This window comes from Gopherus flavomarginatus, chromosome 9 (assembly GCF_025201925.1).
Source record: "Gopherus flavomarginatus isolate rGopFla2 chromosome 9, rGopFla2.mat.asm, whole genome shotgun sequence".
Lineage (NCBI taxonomy): Eukaryota > Metazoa > Chordata > Testudines > Testudinidae > Gopherus > Gopherus flavomarginatus.
In genome coordinates this window covers 17,511,926-17,535,152 of record NC_066625.1, presented here as the reverse complement: position 1 = coordinate 17,535,152, position 23,227 = coordinate 17,511,926, and the positions used below count along the sequence as shown (strand labels likewise).

The following is a 23,227-nucleotide window of genomic DNA, read 5'->3' as shown; positions in this document are numbered from 1 at the left end:
CAAGTCAATTTAGTTACAGCAATCCAAATTCTGCCTTTAGTTACACTCTAAAAGTAATATTTGCTATTTTTTTCTGTCTGATTAATTGTTAATGTGCCTTTCATCAAACTTTTTCTCCCTTATGTATAACTGATTTATCTGATTTATTCACACAACTTCAAAGGTGGCAAAATCATACAAAAATACATTAAGATTTTCTGTTGAAAGATGCATACCAAATGTGTTAAATCTGTTTCTCAACTGGGGGTTACCGGATGGGTTAAGGGGAGGGGCAGCAAGCAGGGGCAGTGTTAGGGGATAGGAAGCAGGGCAATTGCCTGCAGCCCCATGCCACAGAGGGCCCACAATGCTAATATACATGAAACCTTGAGCCTGGAGCCCCAAGCATGGCTGAAGCCCAAGCCCGGTGGAGCTGAGGGTAAGGGATCACATTTTTTTCTAGTGAGGGCAGGGGTCATGATATTTTAAGTCCAGAGGGGGTTGCCAGCACAAAAAGGCTGAGAAACACTGTTTTAAATTAATAATCTGGAAACAAACAAGGGGAGTGTTAAATATTCAGACCCTAGATAGCAAAGCATGCATGTGCCAGATAACAGACACAGTGGAACAGCTTTAAAAATGTTTGGCATGCAATTGCATATGTAGAATTAACCATTGACATATGCACACTTTTAATACAGCCAGAAATACATTACACTTACCACACTTGGCTGCTCCTTCCTAATTTGTCCTCCATGTTCAGATCTTGTTCTTTTGTGTAAATAGCTTGCTTCAGTTTTCACTAAGACTTCACAAGATTTGACTGTAGTTCTAAAATCATTAGTTTTTAATAAGTGAGCAGGTTTATATCACCTGCGATTGACACTGTTGATGGAGATGGAAAGATGTTTTACTGCATGTCAAAATACTTTGTGAGCACTATACATTCGTGCCATGATATTTATAATGTCTAGCTTAGAAATTTATTGATATATACGGTATTCATCACATCATATACAAGACCAATATTGAGATCTTAATGAAAGGAAATCGAGAGCAGACCACCTCATAATATTAAATAATTAAATATTTTTAGGACAGTTGAACAGTTAATGTTCACAGTTGCATAGGGTAGGTTTGGGATTTTTTGGGTGGGGGGTGGCTTGGCTTTTTATTTGAGACATTTTGGAAAGATTCGGTATTGAATGGTCCTCCAATCCATATTTCTACTAATTATATGGTATTTTAGTATGAGGGCAGTAAATTGTAACAGAAGGTGTAGGAATACTGGCAGTTTTAAAATCCACTGATGCTTTTTCTTAACAATTTATACTACTCTATTAAAATGTGGTTAAATAAGTTTTAAAGACATTGTTAATGTAACAGTAAGAGCAAATAGAAGTCACTTAAAGGTTAAGATAAGCACTGAGAGAACCCCACATTGTAACAAAGATATAGTTATTATGAGGTATGTAATAATGAGCCCCCTTGAATCAATAATAAATTAATCCCAATGATTAAATGTGTGGTTTTTAGTAACAAGCATAATAAAGTATCCATGTACGTAAAGGTGGTTTATGTTTTGTATAGGAATGTTTACAAGAAAGTAACGAAAAATACAAATGCAAATTGTAAGCTATATTTGTCTGTAGTGCACCTTTTTACTTGCTATATTAGGAGTTGTTTTGGTTTTTTTGTTTTGCTTTCTTTCTCATAAAAATTAGCACACTATCCAAGATAAACTAGGTCATTTTGGTTGTAAAAGGGAGTAATGTCATGTTGGTGAGGAGGGAAAATTAGGGAAGCATGGGTGTGTCATATTAGAGTTGTCCTCTGGGACATTTTTTGCTCTTTTGGAATAATGTTAGCAAAACAATAGCTCTTGGTAACCATATACATGAATAGTAGTGTTACTTTCCATTGCTGACCAAGTGCTTAATACTTGGACAGTCTATTTTCATATCTAACTTGAATGCATGAATTCTAACTGAACCTTACCTACTTCAGTTAGCATTCACATAGCCAAAGCATTATTCTTTGTTAATTCCAAGCAAAGTCTACTGCGTAACTTGCATAAAAATGTTTTAAATGATAACTAGGACCCCTTTCTAATATTCAGAGAGCTATGCAATCGTTTTCTTGAAACAAATTCAGTGCCTTACTTCTTCTTTACCTTTATTACACAGATCCTCTTGTGGATTTTTATTCATTTGTGGTATTGTGATTTAAATATAACATGCACAAGTTGAATGAAATTATTCTTGATATAACAATTGAGGACCAAATTTTCAGTATTTCACAAATGTGCCTGGAAAAATGTGCATCTACAACTATGTACATATGTAAATTGACAGTCTTGCTTATAGTAACTTACTTTGCATACACAATGAGGTCTTGTGTGTGACCATACATGAGGCCCACTGAAAATGTGGTCACAATTCACACATTATCATAATGTACTGTAGGTGTCTGGCTATGCTGGAAAAAGAACAGGCATCTACTGGATGTGGTTTAATTAGGCTGAAACTTTATTCCTAAAAGTCTGGGGATACTCAGCAGATAAAATTGTAAAGGACAGGTAATTACATAATCATTTACGTATACCCCAGGGACTGCTGTGAGCCCTCCTGCTTTCGCATCCTGGTCCCCAGCCAATGCACTTCTGGGACCTCACTATTCCCCAAATGAGGGTTAAGGAGGATTACCAAGGGGTGGGGATTGACTCTCTGCTGTATTAGTCATAGAAGCCCTAAACCCACCCTGTTTCCTCTTCTTTAAAGAATACCTCTAAATCTTTTTCCACATCCATTTTATTTGATCACCGTATCCATTCCCTATGGAATACCTGCAGTGGTCAGCTGGCGCAAGGAGACACCAGCATTTAGCTTGGCTGTCTTCCCCACGCCCACATACCTAGATGGGTTCCCAGACATCTGATGCTCTCTTTAACATTGGCCAAAAATGTATCAGCTCCCAGGTCAGACAGGTGGACCCCATTCTGCCAGAATAACTCTGGTGCCCTGTTTGCTATGTCCCCAGATGAAAAATTAGCAACCCCCATAGGCTACCTATGAATTTAGCCACCTCCCTGTTTACGTATCTCCTAACCTTCTCGACCCATGGGAGCTTCACTGCTCTCTGCTACACCCTTCATAACAACATGTCTGACCACATAATTTTTACTCCTGGAAAAAGTTCCAGGATCTGCCCAAGTCTCTCTTAGCTCTGACCATTACACACATTCCCAAACCATTTCCCCCCCAAGATGAAGCACAATCAATGTCTGATGCCTGCTCCCGTGCCATCATGGTGTACAGCAGGGGCATCAGCTGGTCCCATACCATGTCCCTCATGCCATGCCAACTCAGGACTGCTTCACCCCCAAGGACTAGCTGCGAATCTCCAGGCAACCTGGAAGCCCACCTATATGTCCAGTAAACAATACTGTGCCACAGATCCACGTGGTCTGCTGGCCCATCTGCAAGTGCAAACAAAAAGGAAAATTAACACTGATTCCCTGCCACCAGTGAGGGTCTCGTATACATATGGTATGCTTCAGAATGCCAATGCTGAATTGTCCCATTCCCCAGAACAAACTGGGCTGCTGCTGTTGCTGCCCCAATCCTGACTGAGTGGGAACCAAATTAATGTGTTGGAAACCGCAGCCTCATCTGTCCCTGTCTTAAAACTGTAACAAACTGGTATCCTGTGAGGGAACTCTCATCACTGTGAATAAAGAGAGGCCTATCCCTCCCTGGTCTTATTGCCATGTATGCCTTAACAGCACCTGCAGCGCAGATCCCAGGCTTGTCCCCTTTCTGGAAAATAATGAATTCTCTCTGATCTCCTTGATCCATCTTTGACCTCCTCAAGGTTAATATCACCTCTCCAAATGTCTATCCATCAATTCCAAACCCCTTCCAGAAGTATCCCTGCAGGACACAGATCCAAAAAAACCCTCAAAACGCTACCAGGAATGCAGCGCTGAACAAGGCCACCTCTTGTCCACAGCGACATATGGAATCTAGGATCCACACCAAATCCCTGAACGTATTAATAATGATTGGACAACATGGATCCTCCCAAGGGATAGTGCTTCGAGACCACCCTGCTAGAAACCTCTGAACTAAAAACCCGCTACAAGGATCTGTATCATCTCTGAACCTACTAACAAACATAAAGCCCAACAGGCGAGTGGAGATGGTTCATGATGCAATTGCCAGGTTGCTAACAACACAATGTACTGCAGCACCAGGTCTTCTGTAAATGGTCATATACTTGGCAGCCTTCCAACTCCTGAAATTGCACAAAATCATTACGACATCTCTCATAGCTCCAAAACGATCTCTGTGCTACACTGAAAGCCATCAAACTCCAAGGTTCCACCGTGCAGTCTGTTGCCAAGGGTCAAGGAGGATGATGATGGAGTGCTGGTTCTCAGCTTTGGTTAAGATGAGGTCATTAGAGAGTCTGGCAAGTGTGGTTTGGTTGGAGTGCGAGGGGTGAAGGCAGCACTGGAGAGAGTCTACGATGGAACTGAAGGAGAACTACAGACAGATTATAAAATGTTCGTTCAATGAGCTTAGAGATAGAAGGGAGATAGGGTAGTAGCTGGAGGAGCAAGTGCGGTAAAGGATGATATATTTTTTTAAATGAGAGAGATTAAAGCATGCTTGTATTGTAAGGAGAAAGAGCCAGAGGATAGTGAGAGGTGAAGGAAAAGGGTAAGGGAAGGATGAGGATTGGTTTGAGATAGATCAGGAGATGGGATGGAAGGGGATCACTGGGGCAAGTGGGGGCATTAGAGCAAAGTAAATGAGAAATTTCTGCATCTGTGACGAGGGAGGAGGAGGAGAGAGTTGTAGGAGGGGAAGAGGAGAGGGAAGGTCATGTTGTATTTTGTCAATTTTCTCTCAAAAGAAATTGGTGAGATCCGGTGCAGAGAGAGAAGTGGAAACAGGAGTTTATAGTTCAATAGCTTATTTTAAAATTTTAAAGTCCAAATAAATAATATGAAATTCAACAACATAAGTATTAAGAATAACCAACTGCTGGGTGTATTCTCGGACTTCAAGCTGATATGAATATAAAAATAGGTTGCAAAAAACTACATTTTTAGATTAGAGATGAAAGAGATCATTATGTCACCTAGCGTCTCCCCTTGCTGAAGCAGGATTTTTCCCTATGGTATGTTTTCTCGTGCTTTCTGTTGTTGCCAGTGTAGGGACTTTTTCACCTCTTCTCACTTGAGAATTGAGTAATGCATTCATTTCTCTGAATAAAAATTTAAGAAAGTTTAAACATTTTTATTACCATTATTCTGACATTCCTTTCAGGTTGTTACAAATAGCCACAGAAAAGGGAGGTTGCAGCTGGGACTCTGACAAAATACATTACATTAAAAAAGTACAGGATATACAGGAAAGTGAATGGAATTGTGGTCATGATGAATTCATCTAGACATTAACAATATTTTTGTACTTAACACGCAACGTATAAGATAAAGAATGGAAAATGATTCCTGTGTATAAATAGTTTATAAACACATCAGCAGGTTAACAATACACAATGTGCAGACGTTTCCTGTGTTTGTCCTGATCAGTGCAGCATAGGAGGAGTGTGCCAAGAGCAGGTCAATTTATGTCACTTTTTTCCTTCTAAAGGCAGGCTGCTGTTCAATCACCAATTTCACTGATTAACACTGATAACAGCTGCATAGTGCAGTGGTTTTCAAACTTTTTTTCTGGGGACCCAGTTGAAGAAAGTTGTTGATACCTGCAACCCAACGGAGCTGGGGAAGAGGGGTTTGGGGGTGTGGAAGGGGCTCAGGGCTGGGGCAAAGGGTTGGTGTGCGGGGGTGAGTGCTGCGGGTTGGGGCCAGGAATGAGGGGTTCAGGGTGTGAGGGGGGGCTCTGGGCTGGGGGAGGGGTGTGGGAAGGGGTCAAGGCTCTGGACTAGGGGTGCAGGCTCTGTGGTGGGGCCAGGGATGAGGGCTTTGGGGAGCAGAAAGGGGTTCCGGGTTTGGAATGGGCTCAGGGCTGGGGCAGGGTGTTGGGGTGCAGGAGGGGCTCCAGATTTTGGGGGGTTCTCAGGGCTGGGGCAGGGGGTTGGGGTGCAGGAGGGGGTCAGGGCTGGGGATAAGGGGTTTGGGTGTAGAAGGGGCTCCAGGTTTGGGGGGCACTCAGGGCTGGGGCAGAGGATTGAGGTGCAGGAGGGGGTCAGGGCTTTGGGCTGGAGCTGGGGTTGAGGAGTTTGGGGTGCAGGAAGGGGTTCCAGTTTGAGGAGGCTCAGGGCTGGGGATTGGGGCACTGTGTTGGGGTGCGGACTTGCTTCCGGCTGCTCCTGGTCATCAGTGCAGCTGGGATGCACCATGGACCGTGCTGCACCCTGGAAGCAGCCAGCAGCAGATCTGGCTCCTAGATGGAGGTACGCAAACGACTCTGCACGGCTCTTGCCCGCAGGCACCATCCCCCAGTTCCCATTGGTCAGTTGATGGCCAATGGGAGTGCGGAGCCAGTGTTCGGGGTGGGGGCAGCATGCAGAGCCCTGTGCTCGCTCCCCCCCCAACCTAGAAGCCGGACCCACTGCTGGCCGCTTCCACGGCACAGCGCAATGTCGGAACAGGTAGGCACTGGCCTGCCTTAGCAGGGCAGCACCACCAACCGGACTTTTAACATCCCGGTCGGTGGTGCTGACCAGAGCAAGGTGACCCAGTGCTTTACATGCCGCAACCCAGTACTGGTATAACTCCACTAACTTTAACAGAGATACACCAATGATGAATTTGGCTGATTGTTTTCAATGGTGACTGCACCACTGTTTTGATTAGTTACTTTTATATTATTCATTGCAGAGGAAAGAGTAAATTACTTAAAACAGAGTGAACGCTAGATAATTAGTACCTTCCTGTCAAAGAAATATAGATTTTACTTTCTAAAACAATTCACTGTCTGATGGGTCCATTAAACTGTGTCTAGTTTAATACTATGACTTAGAGAAAACATAGTATAAAGAGATTGAGCCAAAGTCTGCCAGTTAGTTTTAGGTGTAATCCAGGTAAGGACTTGGCCCTCTAGATAAGATGTTAATTCTCGATAACCTAACAGAAAGCTCTCTTGTGAAGGAGATGGCCTTTTAGAGCTCAGAACTACAGAGTTTTCTGATGTTCTAGGAACCGCATCTGGTATTGTCATGACAAGCCCAGGAAAGCTCCTCTGGGAGACTTCTTTGTTTCTGCACATCCAGATGCTGGAATGGAAATTAGCTGTATGTGAATCCTGAGAATTTTGCTGTGAAGCAGCTCTGGCCTGATAACCTTTTACCATTATGTCTTTCCCACCACCACCAGTTTTCTAAAATATTGTTCAAACTTTCCTCTCTCCCAGGGCCAAATCTATGTGTCAGCATATATGCTTTTTATGCTGTGATTCATGTGTCAGTAAAGACCCTGGCATGGGCCATGTCAGACCTTCCTACGGGAGGGGAAGACTTACCAGGAAAACATATGTGGAATTTCCAAGGTATCATCCCTTTCATTTGCGGCTCTAGCTTTTAATCTCAGATCTGTGGCCGCTTAGCCATATGGATGCCCTGAGTCTTTCACTTTGGAGAACTAGCCCTTCATTGCTGCTTCTGATCCCCTCTCCTCCCATTGGAACATTCCACTGGTCCCCAGTTCATGTCTGTGCACTAATCTCCTACCCTTTAGGAGAAGCATATGATGTACAACAGCTTTTTCTCCATCTGCCCACACCCTCTAACACCTGTGGCAGCTCAGCTGCATCATATTCATGCCAAGGAAAGGAATCCATGGATCTGGGATAAAGGGATAATATGGCAAGTAGGCTCCACTCTTTCAACTACAAAATCTTCAGATACATATCTATTGTATTTTCCCAGGCAGAAGCGCCTTCCTATTGTTTAGGGCCCCTGGAATCAATTATTCAGGTGAAAAACACAGTATCATTATAAATATAAAATCACTTCTATTTAGAGATGTTTGTATTAATTTTATTTTTTCTAATTCGTAAAATGTACCTATTACCACCTTCAGGGTCATCTACATAAATTAGAAGATTGCATAACTTGAAGCAATATACTAACACAATGCTAACTGGGGAAGGCAAAATGCCCCCTTTGCAAAAGAAAATGTAAAGCCCATGTCTAGCACCCCTTAGACAAAAATGAGGTCAGTTTTGAAGGTAAGCAAACTCAAGCTCTATCAGACCAACAGGGCCTCAAATTCCAGAACTGTGAACTGCCTAACTGAGAACACCCGGTCTGCAGACCTTGGACGTTCAGGTTTGTGAACTTTTAGAAAGAACACCTCTGCTTCTCTCAGCTGTTAGGTTGGAGTACAGAGAGACAATCACTAGGAAAATGAGGATCCCAGTCAAAATCCAGGCTTTGAATTTCACTTGGAAACATACACTGGGCAGCACTGTGTAGTATGGGTAAACAGCCACACTCTACACAAGTCTTTAAGGGTAGCCCCAGGCAGAGAGCACTACAAAATCCTGTCTGTTGGTGACATCACCGCTTTTTTGCCAAGCAAAATTTAAAAATAGTGCTCTTGACAACTTCTGTTCCTTCTGAATCCAAGAGCACCCCAAGCCAGTGGAAAGGTGGACTAATTCAACAGGCAGCCTTCATTGGCAAAGTTCCTATTAGCCCTGGGATGGATTTCAAAAGCTGTCCTACACCACTGCTCCTATGAAGTTTACAAGGTGAGTTTAAGGGGGTACAAATTCAGCTCCCTCTGCCCTAAAAGATTTACAGTCCTGGCCCTTTAAAATTCATCCTGTGCTGCCAAGGAATGTCTGGGGAAACCAGTCTGTCAATTATCTGGTTCACAAGCAAAGAACAATTTAGACTGTAACCTCTTTGGAGCAGGGACTGTTTTTTTGTTCTGTGTTTGTACTGGGCATAGCACAGTAGGGACCTAGTCCATGACTAGCGTGGTAATACTGATAAGAACATTGCTGATTAGAGGAGGAAGTCATTAAATTAGCTGTCTGCAGCAATTTGCTCTTTGAGGGCAGAGGAAGAGAAGGGGAGCTCACAGAAGGTGTCTTTTCAGGAATAACTGCAAGTGCGTTCGTCCTTTTTCATATGTCCAGTGCATCTGTCTGCTGCTCCCAAGACTTGGCACAGAATCCTGCCAATTAGTCCTGAATGCTGCTTGCTGCATTTGGCCCCGAGTCTTTAATTCTGCCCTACGTTCTCAGTTCCAGCTATGAAATCCTGGCACTAGTCCCCTAATGCTGGCTGCTGCTTGTAATCTTGATTCCTGAATCAAGATGCTGCTTCTACAGCTAGGTTCCTATTCCTATCTAGTGGTGCTCTTAAGGCCAAATTGCTGTATGTTTATAGACCATGGGAGTTTTGCGGTTGACTTCAACTAGATCATTATTTGAGTCCTAGTCCTTAATCTTGCTTTGCTTCTGGTTCTGTCCCCTTCACCCTAGCTGTGTTTCACTTAATCTTTATCTTCAAACGTTGCTTTTGATCCTGTGCATTTAGTTTGGGAGGTTGTACCGCACATAGGGCTTTATCCTTGAATGTTAGTAATGTGCAGTGTATATGTGATCCTTGACGTGCACATGCTTTGCGAAGGTCACACAAAGTGTCCACCTCCCTCTGTGGTCCACCTAACAGATAATGCTTTTAGCTGAGCAATGGCACAATACTTTGACTGTTCTGTGTGCGCCTGGGTATGCACAACACGTCCATGCTGGCCCCAAACAAAAGAACAACAACATTTCTTCCATTTTTTTCCTCTGCTTCAGAAGTGATTCAGTCTCTCAGCGTGCCCTTTACATATGAGGCCGCACTTGCTAACTGTATGGAATGAAACTTCAAAACTAAATAGCGCTGTAAATACCATTAGAAACAAGGCATCTGCTGTGAAAAGAAAAGAAAAGAAATGTTGTCATTATGCAGTTTATTTATGGTTAGCTAATTTAAATGATTTTCAGAGCATTTACTTAAGATGTCTGCTTTCATTTCCCCACAGTTATATTTTAGTGTTTTCATAATACTGTCTTTTAGAAAGCTACAGTGTGTTGGAATTGAATAGTAGGGTATAATTGAAGAGAAAATAAACTTTCATTTTACTACTGTGTGTGGCGACAACGGAACAGCTTGTTTATTAGTGTCAACCAGCCAGTATCTTGAGTAGAAAAGTGGCGTGTGAATTGCATAATTTTTGATTGCATTAAACATATAAAAGCAAAAGTTTCAATTAGGTATCCTTTTTATAAGTACAGAAGTCACCTTTGTGCCTGCATATCAGTTTTGGTATGATCTTTAATGTTGCCAAAATTATCCTGGCCTAAAAACATTTTTAATGGAGTCACCCAGGTCCCTGGATTTCAGATTATATTAATGGTTGTTTTTGCTAATGCTAAATTGAATGTCTAAATATATACACTTTTGCTTGGTTTGGGTTTTTTTGAACATTATTACAAAAGTTAAAAGGGTAACTTCCAGTAATGTCAACCCCAAGTATTCAAAAGTCATACATAAATCAGATCCCCAGAAATCATAAGATTGGCTGAAAAATTGAGTTTTTCAAACTCAAAAAAATGTGGAGTTCTTTTTATTTACCCTCTGTTTTATTTTTAAGCACTTAAGGCTCAGCATTTTCAAGCTTTTCCCCTCCCCAAATCATAAGGGCTAGAAACTTATTTACTTGTTAAATGAAAGTTGAGATTCTCACATGATCACTAGTCTCCAGGAGTTGGGGCTTCTAAGAAAAATGCCAACTATTGCGAGACTCTCAAAAAAACCCATGAAAGTTGGCAACTCCTATTTCAATTATACTTTACCATGGGGACTGAAGATATAGGACCAGAGTGTCCCTGGCCATAGTGCTGTTGCTTCTTCCTCCACATTCAAGGCCTTGCTAGAGACAATCACAGTCTCTATGCTCCTTCTGTTTTCCTATGGATGCACAAATTTGCCCAAAGTGGGGTATGGGCCTGCTCCCCTTCACACCTGCCTGCCTACTGAATTGGTCAGGTGCACTGGGCAAGCAGCCTGCATGATTTAAGCACAATGACTCCTTCAGCTCCATTGGATTGATGCAGGTTCACACTATCTCCTACATACAGCTGTGGTTCAATGCTATTATCTTGTCCATAATAGGATCCAATTAAAAAAAAGAGAGACTGGAGTCTTGTGTATCTACTGGTAAGGTTTTGTATGGAAAATATTATTATGTTTTCTATACACAACGGCCAACATTACTTTACAGATTAGATTACTTTTATTTTAGATTAAAGAAAATAACAACAAAACATGGACTAGATCATGGGATATTCTGGATGCCCTCAACTTCTATTGATTTCAGTGGGAATTGAGGGTGCGCAGTATATTGCAGGAACAGGCTCATGTGGCTGAATGCTGCCATCAGATACATAGATGCAGCTTTCTGTGGAGCTGTGCTTGATTATACTGGTGCTGAACTTGGCCTCTTAATTTTAAGAACAAGGCCATGAACTCTGCCAGGCACGCTTGCCAGCTAGTTTCTTGGGACCTAGCACATTCTGCTTACCATCCTTCCTGTCCTCCCTTGCCTCAACAATGTCAGATTCCAATGAGCACATTGGAGTTCATAATACACCTCTACCTCAATATAACGCTGTCCTCGGGAGCCAAAAAATCTTATCGCATTATAGGTGAAACCGCGTTGTATCAAACTTGATCTGATCGCCGGAGTGCGCAGCCCCGCCCTCCAGAGCGCTGCTTTACTGCGTTATATCCGAATTCGTGTTATATCGGGTGACGCTATATAGGGGTAGAGGTGTATACGTATCTTGTCTCCTGTTGTAAGTGAATGGTAGAGCATTTTGTTCCAGAATTGGGTAGTGTGTTTCTGAATCTGTTCTTCGTGTGTATTGCAATCATTTGAACACTTTCATGTGCCATGTTAATCAAAAGTGAGAAAGAATTTATATCAAAGTGAAATTCTATGATGATGATGAAAAAAGTCACCCATAAGTAGGTTAGGGAGACATTGTAAGAATGAGATAACAGCTTTGAATACAATGTACAGTAATATACAGCAGTTTCTTACATCAAATCCATTAATTCCTTCAATCAAAGAGACCACCATTTGGAAGGAATGATATTAGGAAGGAATTTGTTATAACTACAGTGCAACAAGCATCAAGATCCTAGTGTAAATGTCAAAATGGACAAATTTCCTTTATAGTAACTCCTCACTTAAAGTCGTCCCAGTTAATGTCGTTGTTACGTCTCTGAACAATTAGGGAACATGCTCATTTAAAGTTGTACAATACTCCCTTCTAACGTCGTTTGGCAGCCGCCTGCATTGTCTACTGCTTGCAGAAAGGGTAGCCCGTTGCAGCTAGCTGGCAGGGGCTTCGAACCAGGGTGGACCATCAGCCCCCCTATCAGCTCCCCACTCCCCTAAGTTCCCTGTGCAGCAGCTGCCTGCAGTTCAACTGTCCCTCCCCCCACGGCCATGTGCTGCTCCTGCCCTCTGCCTCAGAGCTGCTCCCCAAGACTCCAGCTTGCTGTGCGGAGAGGGGAGGGGGACGGAAGGAAGAAGAGGGCTAATTACAGGGTGTTCCCCTCCCCCTGCTCCTGCACCCTGCTTACCCCATCTTCCATAGAGCAGGGGGGACACACCAGGGCTCAGGATGGAGGCAGCTTGCAACAGCTGTGGTCTCAGCAAGCTGATCTAATTAACAAGGCAGTGTACTTAAAGGGGAAATGTGCATATCTCTCTCTCACACATACTGTGTGTGTCTCTGTCTGCAATGTCTCCCCTCCCTCCATTCCTGCTGCCTTGTAGAGTGTGAGAGTTAACACTTGAGGGCTCAGCCAATTGCTAGTTCATCATTTAGCAGTAAGGGAAATATCCCACCCTCCACCTCAACCAAGCTTTGCAATCATCATCACAGTGTACCAGTATTAAACTGTTTGTTTAAAACTTATACTGTGTGTGTGTGTGTGTGTGTGTGTGTGTGTGTGTGTGTGTGTGTGTGTGTGTGTGTGTGTGTGTGTGTGTAATATAGTCTTTTGTCTGGTGAAAAACATTTCCCTGGAACCTAACCCCCTATTTACATTAATTCTTACATTAATTTTCTTATGGGAAAATTAGATTCGCTTAACATTGTTTTGCTTAAAGTCGCATTTTTCAGGAACGTAACTACAATAAGTGAGGAGTAACTGTACTCATATTTAGACTTGGCTTGAAAAATGGTTCCACAAATGAAATTTCTACAGCTTTGGCTAAACCACAGATGTTTGGCAGTTGCAAAATTAAAATAGACACAATAATGTGCTGTATATTTTATTCAACAACGGCAATCAGCTTAGGTGCAGTTCCTCAGCCCTAGTTAAAACATATGACCAGTCTAAAGGTAATAAATAATTTGAAACTATCTTCTATCTTTAGAGAAAAAGGACCAAATTTATCGCCTGTGATTTTCTGACTGAGTGGTTATACAAGTAAGTTAATTCTGTTTCTGTGTATTAACTTTGTCTAATGATTCAGCAAAATAAATTTACAAATAGAATAACAACAATTGAGATAAATGTTGTTGTTTTCTCGTTAACTGTATTTAAAAAAAAAATATGGTCTAATTATCAGCCAGAATCCAAAGAGGAAAGACGAGCCATTCACAGAATTCTTCTCCATCCCTTTTGTGAAGGACTGGCTAAAGGACCAGTAAGTATTATGCAATATTCAAATAGTATTCTTTTTTTTCCCCCTCATCTTCCCCCTCCCACAAATAAAACTTAAATATGTTAAAATTGTCCCCTTTGGAGTGTCCTTCACTGTTCTTGCATAACAAAGCATCTTTGTGGTGCTTTTTAATTTGGTAGTTATAAGATATTTTGTGCCAGGACCATATGCACAGAAAGCGTTGTGGGAATGCTAAACATTTCATTATTCTGAAGTGCAGGGAATTTCAAATTGCCTGATGGTATTATTAAAATCCTTTTACTAATGAACAAATAACCCTGGTTTTAAATACTGCTTGCTAATGCAATGATTAGGAACCTCTTTGAGGTTTAGAAATTTGTTCCTCCAGACTGTGACCAGCTTGTTTAAAAATCCCTGTAGTAATACTAGGCAGGGAGATGCATTTCTTCTGCATATTATTCATGATTTTGTATCTAAGAGATGACACTTTCTGTTTCTAGAGTAAAGTGTGAATTGTCTCCCTCTACAGGTCTCCCCATTACTCCTCCAATACAGGGCTATATCATAGTTTTGGAGGAATCTTTTTCTTTTTTGTTGAATGACTTGTCCAGCAATGGAGTTGTTGCTGGCAAGAGAATAGGTGGGGAAATAACAGCCCACAATGAAGGAGTCAGGAAATTCTATGGGCCAGATTTTCAAGAGAATTCCCATTTAAGCACCTTTAATGATGTGACCAGATTTGTTACCAGTGGAAGCTTTTGGATATCTGTCTATTTCATTAAGATGCCAAAATGGGAGCTGAGCTTTCTTGAAAATCTTGCTATAGGGTTCCACTTGGAAAAATCTAAAACTCGGAGTCACTGCCTCAGAGAGAGAATAGCTTCTTAACATTCATAGGCCTTTGAAGAGAGCAGGGTGAATGAAAAGTGGACTCTGAAACCTGGTCTATACTACACACTTAGGTTGATGTAAAGCAACTTCCGTCGACCTAATTATGTCAGTGTACACACTACAACCTTGTCCTGCCCATGTAAGTGCCATACTATACTGACATCATAACTCCGCCTCCACGAGAGGCACAGGGCTTATGTCGGTGTAGTTAGGATGATGCAGTGGCTGTGTAGACACTGTGTTACTTACATCAGATGTTGGCTATCTTGCCAATTTAAGGATTCCATGCTGGAGCCCTGAAATTGACAAGAAAACCAGAGCCCGGCTGTTTCCATCTCTTCCCCTCACACACACTCAGGCGGGTTGTGCCTGCCTGATTCCCTACTCCCAGCTCAGCTGTGCCTGCCCAGTTCCTCGCTCCCCATTCAGAAAATCGAGAAGCACAGGCAGCTGCTCCCTGCTCCCAGAGTGGAGGCAAGAAGCTCAGGTGGTTGTCCCCCACACTCCTGGCGGGGAACAGGGAGTCGAGAAGCCCAGATGGCTACCGCCTACTTCTCTTTGGGAGCACGGAGCTGAGAGCCCGGGGGCAGCTGGGCTACTGGTGGGGAGCCGCATGGAACTGTGAACCCTGACCCTCAGCCCCCCACACTGCCATTCTTCAATCAGTAGAAGTGCTCCCATTGCGAATGTGCATCACCGACAGAAGGAGGGTAGTAGCTGTAAGTCGACCTAACATAGGTCAACTTAAGTCTGTAGTGTAGACATGCCCTCAGACACCTAATACAGAAATAACAAGTTTCGTCACACTTCCCTGCCAATGTGGCTCATGCCTACCTTGGATGGACAACTTCTAGGGACTAATACATTTCATTCTCCGTGCCCATTAGCTGCTTACTATCTCAGCCAACAAGATTGCCAATTAAAGTGGCAATTTTTGTGATTTGGATGCTTGCTTTAAACTGGAGTGAGACTGTCATGCTAATTTCATAGACAGCATCATACCAGATAGTATCATATTTCTGTTATTACTGACCTGGGAGTTGGAATTTTTAAAGGTGACTAAGGTCTGGTCTACACTATAGAGTTAGGTCAACTCAAGGCAGCTTGTTGACCTAACTCTGTAAGCGTCTACACTAAAATGTTGCTCCCACCAATGTAACTCGTCCGCAGTGCTGACTTAATAACTCCATCTCCGTGAGAGGCATAGTGCTTAGGTCGACGGAGTTAAGTCAACACAGTGTCAGTGTAAACACTGTTTTACTTATGTTGACTTTAGTGGCCTCCGGGAGGTGCCCCATAGTGCCCCAACCTGACCACTCTGGTCACCATTTTGAACTCTGCTGCCTGGAGGCCAGGTATTTGGATACACACATCTCTCCTTTAAAAGCCCTGCAAATTTTGAAATTCCATTTCCTGTTTGCTTGGTGTGGAGAGTTCACCTAGCACTACCCAGCTGACCATGGCCAGCTGACCATGCTGGCTCCATGCTGCCTGGAGTACACAGTAGGTGGTGGATCACCTGAGTCTGTGGGGAGAAGAGGCTGTGCAGGCACAGCTCCAATCCAACCATAGAAACATCATTATCTATGAGCATGTTGCTGAGGGCATGGGAAAGAAGGGCTACAAGATGAACCGCAGCAGTGTGGCGTGAAAGCCAGTGTGCTGCCACAAGCATACCAAAAGACAAGGGAGGCTAACAGTCACTCTGGTGCGGAGTGCAGACATGCCATTTTTATAAAGAGCTACATGCCACCCTCTACCCCACTACCACTGCCAACAGCCCCGTGGATACCTCATAGAATCATAGAACTGGAAGGTACCTCGAGAGGTCATCTAGTCCAGTCCCCTGCACTCATGGCAGGACTAAGTATTATCTAGACCAGGGCTGGACAAACTTTTTGGCCTGAGGGCCGCATCGGGGTTCCGAAACTGTATGGAGGGCCGAGTAGGGAAGGCTGTGCCCCCTATCCACCCCCTCCCACTTCCCGCCCCCTGACTGGATGGGTTGGAGGTTCTGAGGGAGGCAACCCCCCCTGCTCCTTGTCCCCTGACTGCCCCCTCCTGGGACCCACTGCCCCCCAGGGCCCCAACATTATCCAACCCCCCCAACTCCCTGTCCCCTGACTGCCCCGACCCCTATCCACACCCCCACCCCCTGACAGGCCCCCCGGGACTCCCATGTCTATCCAACCGCTCCCTGTCCCCTGAGTGCCCGCTAGAACCCTCTACTCCTTATCCAACACCCCCTGCTCCCTGCCCCCTTACCGTGGTGCTCAGAGCACTAGGACTGGTAACCTCAAGAGCTCACAGCCCCACTGCCCAGAGAACTGGCAGCATGGCGAGCTGAGGCTGCGGGGGAAGGAGGACAGCAAGAGAGGGGCCGGGGGTTAACCTCCCCGGCCGGGAGCTCAAGGGCCGGGCAGGACAGTCCCGGGGGCCGGATGTGGCCTGCGGGCCGTAGTTTGCCCACCTCTGATCTAGACCATCCCAGACAGGTGTTTGTCTAAGCTGCTTTTAAAAATCTCCAATGATGGAAACTCCACAACTTCCCTAGGCAATTTATTCCAGCGCTTAACCACCCTGACAGTTAGGAAGTTTTTTCCTAATGTCCAATCCAAACCTCCCTTGCTGTAGTTTAAGCCCATTGTGACTTCAGGGGAGTGGAGTCACAGGCCCCTAGAGCGAACAGTGAGGAGAAGGTGTTGGATGAGGAAGAGAAGGAGTATGGGGGACAGGAGACTAGGGGATCCAGTGGCGCAGCGAGTCAGGACCTGTTTTTGACTCCAGAACAGTTGAGCCAGCCCCTACAGTCCAGTACGGGCAAGCCTGCTTCAGGGGAAATAACCTCTGGTAAGTATGGAGTTTGCCTTGATATTGCAGAGACACGTGTTCATTTACTCTTTTTTAATCGTGCTAGAAGAGGTAGTGAAATAACCAGTAGAGGTAGAGTTGCTATCTGCTTCTCATTCCCCTGTACAGTAAGACAGAGGGGGCCCGCAGAACCTGTTTGTGCACCAGGATATCTCATGAATCCTCCATAGAGATCTTGAGGAAACTTTCCCAGAGGTAGTCTGCAATGCTCTAACAAAAATTTTCGGGGAGGGCCTGCGGTAAGATACTTTCCCATGCCATTCAGCAATTACTTCAGCAGGCACCATTTGCAAGCTAGCAGCATATGGACCCGATCTGCAGCTGGACTCATGCAGCAGCTTTTCCCTTTTAGCCTCCATTACCCTCAGGAGTGAGATATCAGCTAAAATCACCACTGCCTATGGAAAATGGTGCCAGTGTTCAGTTCAATTGCCCTATCTGCATATACTCATGCTGGTGAGCTACCCCCTCCCCCCATTATTGTCCCAATTTGCCCCTTCCTGCTCTGGGCCACACTATGAATCCCAAGGAGGAGGAGCCTGGAGGGTCTCTACATCCACAGCAGCAGAATGGCTCAGCCAGATAAGGAGGAGAAGGAAGAGCATGTGGGATGACATGCTCCAAGCGATCCTACACCTCTGGTGCTTTGGATACTGAGCACATGGCTTGGAGGATCACCTTTGCAGACAGAATGGACAGGTATAGGGTGGAGAGGAGAAAAGCACGGGAAAAGGAGGCAGACGTGCAGCAAGAGATGTTAGTGCTTCTCAAGGAGCAAACAGACATGCTGGGGACTCTTGTTGACATTTGGGTTCAACAGACCCATTCTCGCCTCCCTCTGCAGCCCATAGAGAACCACATTCTGGCCCCTCCCTACCAGGGCCATCCCTGCCCATATGCAAAGTACGCAGCCGCGTAGGACACCAGGAAATTTGGTGCCCCAAATTTCCTGGTGTCCTACACAGCTGCATGCTGCTCCAGCCCCAGCCCCCCACCTCTTCCCCATGGCTCCCACCCTTGCTACACCTCAGCCCTGCCCCCACTCCACCCCCTCCCCAAAGCCCCTGCCCTGCTCTGCCCCAGCCCTGCCCCTAATCCCCTGAGGACTGCAGCAGGGCCGGGCCTGCATTCACCAGTGGCAGGAAGTGCAGCCCCAGCCACGCCACCGGTGAGTGCTGGAGGGTGGTTCCCCCCTGCCCTCCAAGCCAGCCCCCCCCGCCTCCCTGCAGAGGTCTGCCCCTCCCCCGCCATGGGCGGGCTGCGTAGGGCCCCAAAATAGTGAGGGACAGCCCTGCTCCTTACACACACTGTCACACACATTCCATGTGCCGTCTGGAGCTGCTGCACTACCCCTACCATTCCACTCCCCCGGGGAGAGTTCAGGCAATCACAGTCACACATACACTGGCCTGTGAGAGACACAGTTGGTGTGTGTGTTTGTGAAATGAAAATGACTGTTCTGTCCCCTTCAAAGGTTCTTTCCCCTATATTTATAAAGTTTCATTCAGTTATAAATATGACTGCATGTGTTTGAGATAAAAGTCTATTTGTGGTAACCTAATTAATCTTTATTAGCTCACAACATATACTGTCTGGGGCTGACATCATTCACAGATAATAGCAATATTTAACAACTCTTCATCCCCAAAATAATTTATTTTTAACAAGACAGTTAGCAAAGCTAGCACACCAAAGGTAAAAATTGAAGTGACCTGCATATGAGCATAACATGTCAAAACTCTCCTTAATAATGTATCCAAACATATGATTAGATACTATTGGTAATATATATGTAGATGTAAATTCTAACTGTGTGATTTGGCAATCTAGTTATATATTTTAACCTTCTTTATTATTTCCATATAATCACACCATAAGAAGAATAGTTTAATTATGAAAAGGGATAGAAAAAATTCCCATGAGAACACTGCAGTAAACAATAATTTAGAAAAAAGACTTAAACACAATCCCCATAAAAGATGTTACATGCCATTTATGCTTCCTTTCCTAAATCCCCACCCTCTTGTAATCCACAACCTTAGTCATAACATTATCAAATAGGACTTTTAACATATGTAAGAGACACAATATTAAACTCTCAGGGTCAAATTTTGATGTAATGTTTTGTTGTTTAAATCTATCATATATAAAAAGAAGATTTGAAAAAGAAACCAAAAAGGAAAAGCACACCCTCTTCCTCCCGCCTTAGGGGGAAAAACCCTATGTTGCATTTGTTAAGTATGTGGTCCAGATTCAAAAAGTGATTTACTTTGATGGTTCTTTTAGCAATACATTTCAACACTCTTCTAAAGCAGAATTTTTCTTATTAAAACACAGAATTCTGAATACTTAAATGTAATCCTCCTTTGAAATATTTTTTCTTTTTTCTTCTGGTAGCATTTCAGTGACTAAGAAGTTCCTTCCACTCCAGCTTGTTTTTAATATGCTCAAAATTTGAAGGTTGCCTCTATTGGCTGTTCTCCAGTGCCTCCAATTTCTTACTCAAAACTAAATTTTCTTTAACTAAATTCAAAGCCACAGTTTTATGAGCTTAGTTGAACTTCTGGCGGGGGGGGCGGGGGAAAGCTACAGTCAGGCCAATGAGGGGAGGCAAATGTCATGCCTGTTCGAGGCTTGCAGTTTGCGGGGACAAGCTCCGACTCCCTGCCCAAACTAGGTCCATACATATGAATTTTATTTTTGGTAGAATGTGTTTCTAAATGGGACTGTCTAAATTTTGTCAGAATAAGAACCAAAAGCTGTATCCAGTTTCACAAGTTTCGATGAATACATTTTAGCTTTAATTCTAGAGAGCTTGCCACAGATGAAGCTTCACAATTGTTACCATCTGTAAGATGTACAGTAACAGCCAAGGAATCTGTAGGTAAATTCTTTGGGGCAGATACCGTGTCTCCAACTGGATTTTCTAAAGCACCAAGCGAACTGACAAATATTTTATCATTATACATTGGGACCTTGGTTACTAAAACAGTTTTAAAAAGTAAAGACGTGTCTGGCTGAGGAACATTCCCTCAGTTAAAACAAGCAAAAAGCATTATTTTAGAAATGTAAAGGTTCCCCTTAACAGATTGCTACAGTTAAAGCCTTGGACGGTATATACTCTTTCCATACATATTCAGTAAGAGCAATGCAGTTGCCTTTTGCTTACTTTTTCTCAGCAATATTTCCAGCTGAACTACCCTGAACCCCAAGCACAAGTAATCACATTATATAAAATTCAGGGACGAGGGGTGCCCATGTCATGTCGTGATCCCATTGGCGTTTTGATTTTTAGTAGGGATGCAATTAGGGCTATCCCTGTTCATCATTTGTTTGTCTGGCTTTCCAACCCGCTAAAGCAGATTAGATAAATGTGTGGAAAAAAGCAATAGGATAAATCTGTAATGTTGCAGTGCTGTGAAAAATGCTAATATGATGAGATTCTCATGTAATATTAATTTAGAAATACCACAGCTTCATTCTAGTTTACCTTCAACATTGCCTGAGAATGAAAGGCAATAGCATGCAGTCCTGTGTTTGCGACTAAACCTGTGTAGTTTCCTCTGCCCTCTGCCCAAGGTCAGCTCGTACATGGGTATCTGACTGGGGTTACAAGAGCTATACAGTTTCTTTGTGAATTAACAGTAATATGCAGAACATTGAAATTATGTGCATTTTTGCTTTTGTTAAATAAAATTTATATTGTTGGAAACTATCTGTGTGTACTGAACAAATATAGAGATTTGGGGAAAATAAATGATCGTAGCCTTTATCATACTGAAATATTTAGCTATGATATACTGGTACATAAATGATTGCTAATGCAATGCTAGTTGCTTTATGTAGAACATAGATGTCTATCTGTGTTTGTATATATAGATTATTTTTTTCCTTTCTCCTCCTCTTAATATTCTAATTAGGGAAAGTCTGCTGGTCTCAGCTGCCTTTACAGTTGATTTCATTGTCAGTTCTCAGCTGGCCAATAGGGGTAATTTTGCATGGGTGGCTGACTTCTTTCTTTCCATAATATGCCCAGTTCCCACAGATTTTGCTTCATGCACACTGCAATATTTCATTGCTCTGTCACTAAATCAGTCACGTTCTGCAACTTTCAGTATACATTTCATTTGCACTACATGTGTCTTTCTTATAGCTTGTGCTTTAATATGTTGGTAGAATAGGCAACACCTTTACTAAGAAAATCAAACAAACAACTCAATATGGACCCTATCCTGTATGAGTCCAGCCACACAGTTCTGATTACAGGAATGTATGAGAGTCAATGTTGCTGTAGGAAGCTTAACTTTTTCATTTCATGATTTTTTTTCTTTTTTCACTTTAAACTGTGCAACATTAACATTGCATTGACATAATATTTTTGCATTTAATTTATATATAAAATATTTACACTGTGATATAAAGTTTTCTGACTGAAAATTCTCTTAGAATAATGAAATTTGATTTACACGAGAGATTGTCAAAACTACTGCGGGGAAAATGGAAAAATATGAATGCCCTACTTTGGCTTCCTAATAGGTTATATCAAAGATTACTACTATTACTGCTAATCCTTCATGCTCACAGAATATAGGGTCTGATCCAAAGCACATTGAAGTCAATGGAAAGATTCCCATTGACTTCAGTGGGCTTTGGATAAGGTTCATGTGCCTTTGACTGAAGAATCTCCTTCCATCTAAGGCTGAAAACACCCCTATGAAATAGATAAGTGTTATTGGCCTCATTTTTGTACAAATGAGCAAACTAAGGCATAGCACTATGGGGACTTGAACAATGTCATACAACATGTCTGTGGATCCAGTAATAGGGCTTAGATCTCCTGACTCTCAGTCTCATGCTGTAACCACAAATTCACCATTAAAATCTCAGAGTTCTACATCAGAAGCTGACACAGAGTGTTGTAAGGGGAAAATCACTATTTTGTAGTTTTCAAACTGAAAACACTGACCTAGGAGAAAGGCACATGACACTGTTTGTAATGTAATGACATAGGTATGCATACAGATACATATAAAATCAGGGTATTTTAGTTCCTACCCACACTAGACCTAGAGACACCTATGGGGAACAACAGCTGCAGCAGGAAGGAACTAGCATGGACCTGATTATGGAATCTGTTTCTAGATCTGTAAGACTCCTTCCCCAGAGCATCCGATGACACCATATGAGCTGAAGGCACACTGTGTAAATCAGGGATATCCAGCCTCTCCATTCTCAGCAAGATTGAGAGGGACCTGGCTAGGGCACCAGGCCTATCCACATTCTCTTTCTCTCCCTCTATGTGGGGAGCAACAGCTGCAGCTGAGAGGAACCTCCACACCCTGGCATCATTCACTCAATTCTGAAAGTTGGTCTGTGGACTTTGTTTTTCCCCATTTGCTCTTCGATTACTGTTGGTTGCTGGTCTCCCTTCATTCTAACTCTCTTGTACCCTTGCTACCATTCAGCTGTCCTTCCTCACTCTCTTGCCCATTGTGCTTCTCTCCCTCCTCCTCTAGACCTCCTGACTTTCTAACATTTAGTCCCACGCTCCTCTTCCCTTCTCACCCCTGTGGCCACTTTGCTTGTACATTATAAACCTGTCCCCCACCCAAAGTCTGTTTCTTGTCTTGTAAGCTCTTCTGGGCAAGTACTTTGTCTTCCTATATATCAGTACAATGCCTAGCATATTTTCTTTGCTACCACTGTATAAATAACAATAATAAAGGGGCGGGGGGGAATTCTTCTTCAACTTGCCCCCTTTGGGAACAGCCAGACAAGTCTCTCCTATGTCATGAATGAAGCTAC

At 43.3% G+C, this 23,227-nt stretch overlaps 1 protein-coding gene across 2 annotated transcripts in view; it reads left to right on the top strand.

Annotated features, from left to right (window-relative positions):
• IQCK (IQ motif containing K) overlaps positions 1 to 23,227 on the top strand; it is a 99,912-nt gene that overhangs the window by 9,634 nt on the left and 67,051 nt on the right. For both annotated transcript variants that reach the window (XM_050968750.1, XM_050968751.1), the window contains exons 5-6: positions 13,409 to 13,461; positions 13,604 to 13,681. In XM_050968750.1, the coding sequence (XP_050824707.1) occupies positions 13,409 to 13,461; positions 13,604 to 13,681 (131 nt within the window). The remainder of the gene's footprint in view (positions 1 to 13,408; positions 13,462 to 13,603; positions 13,682 to 23,227) is intronic.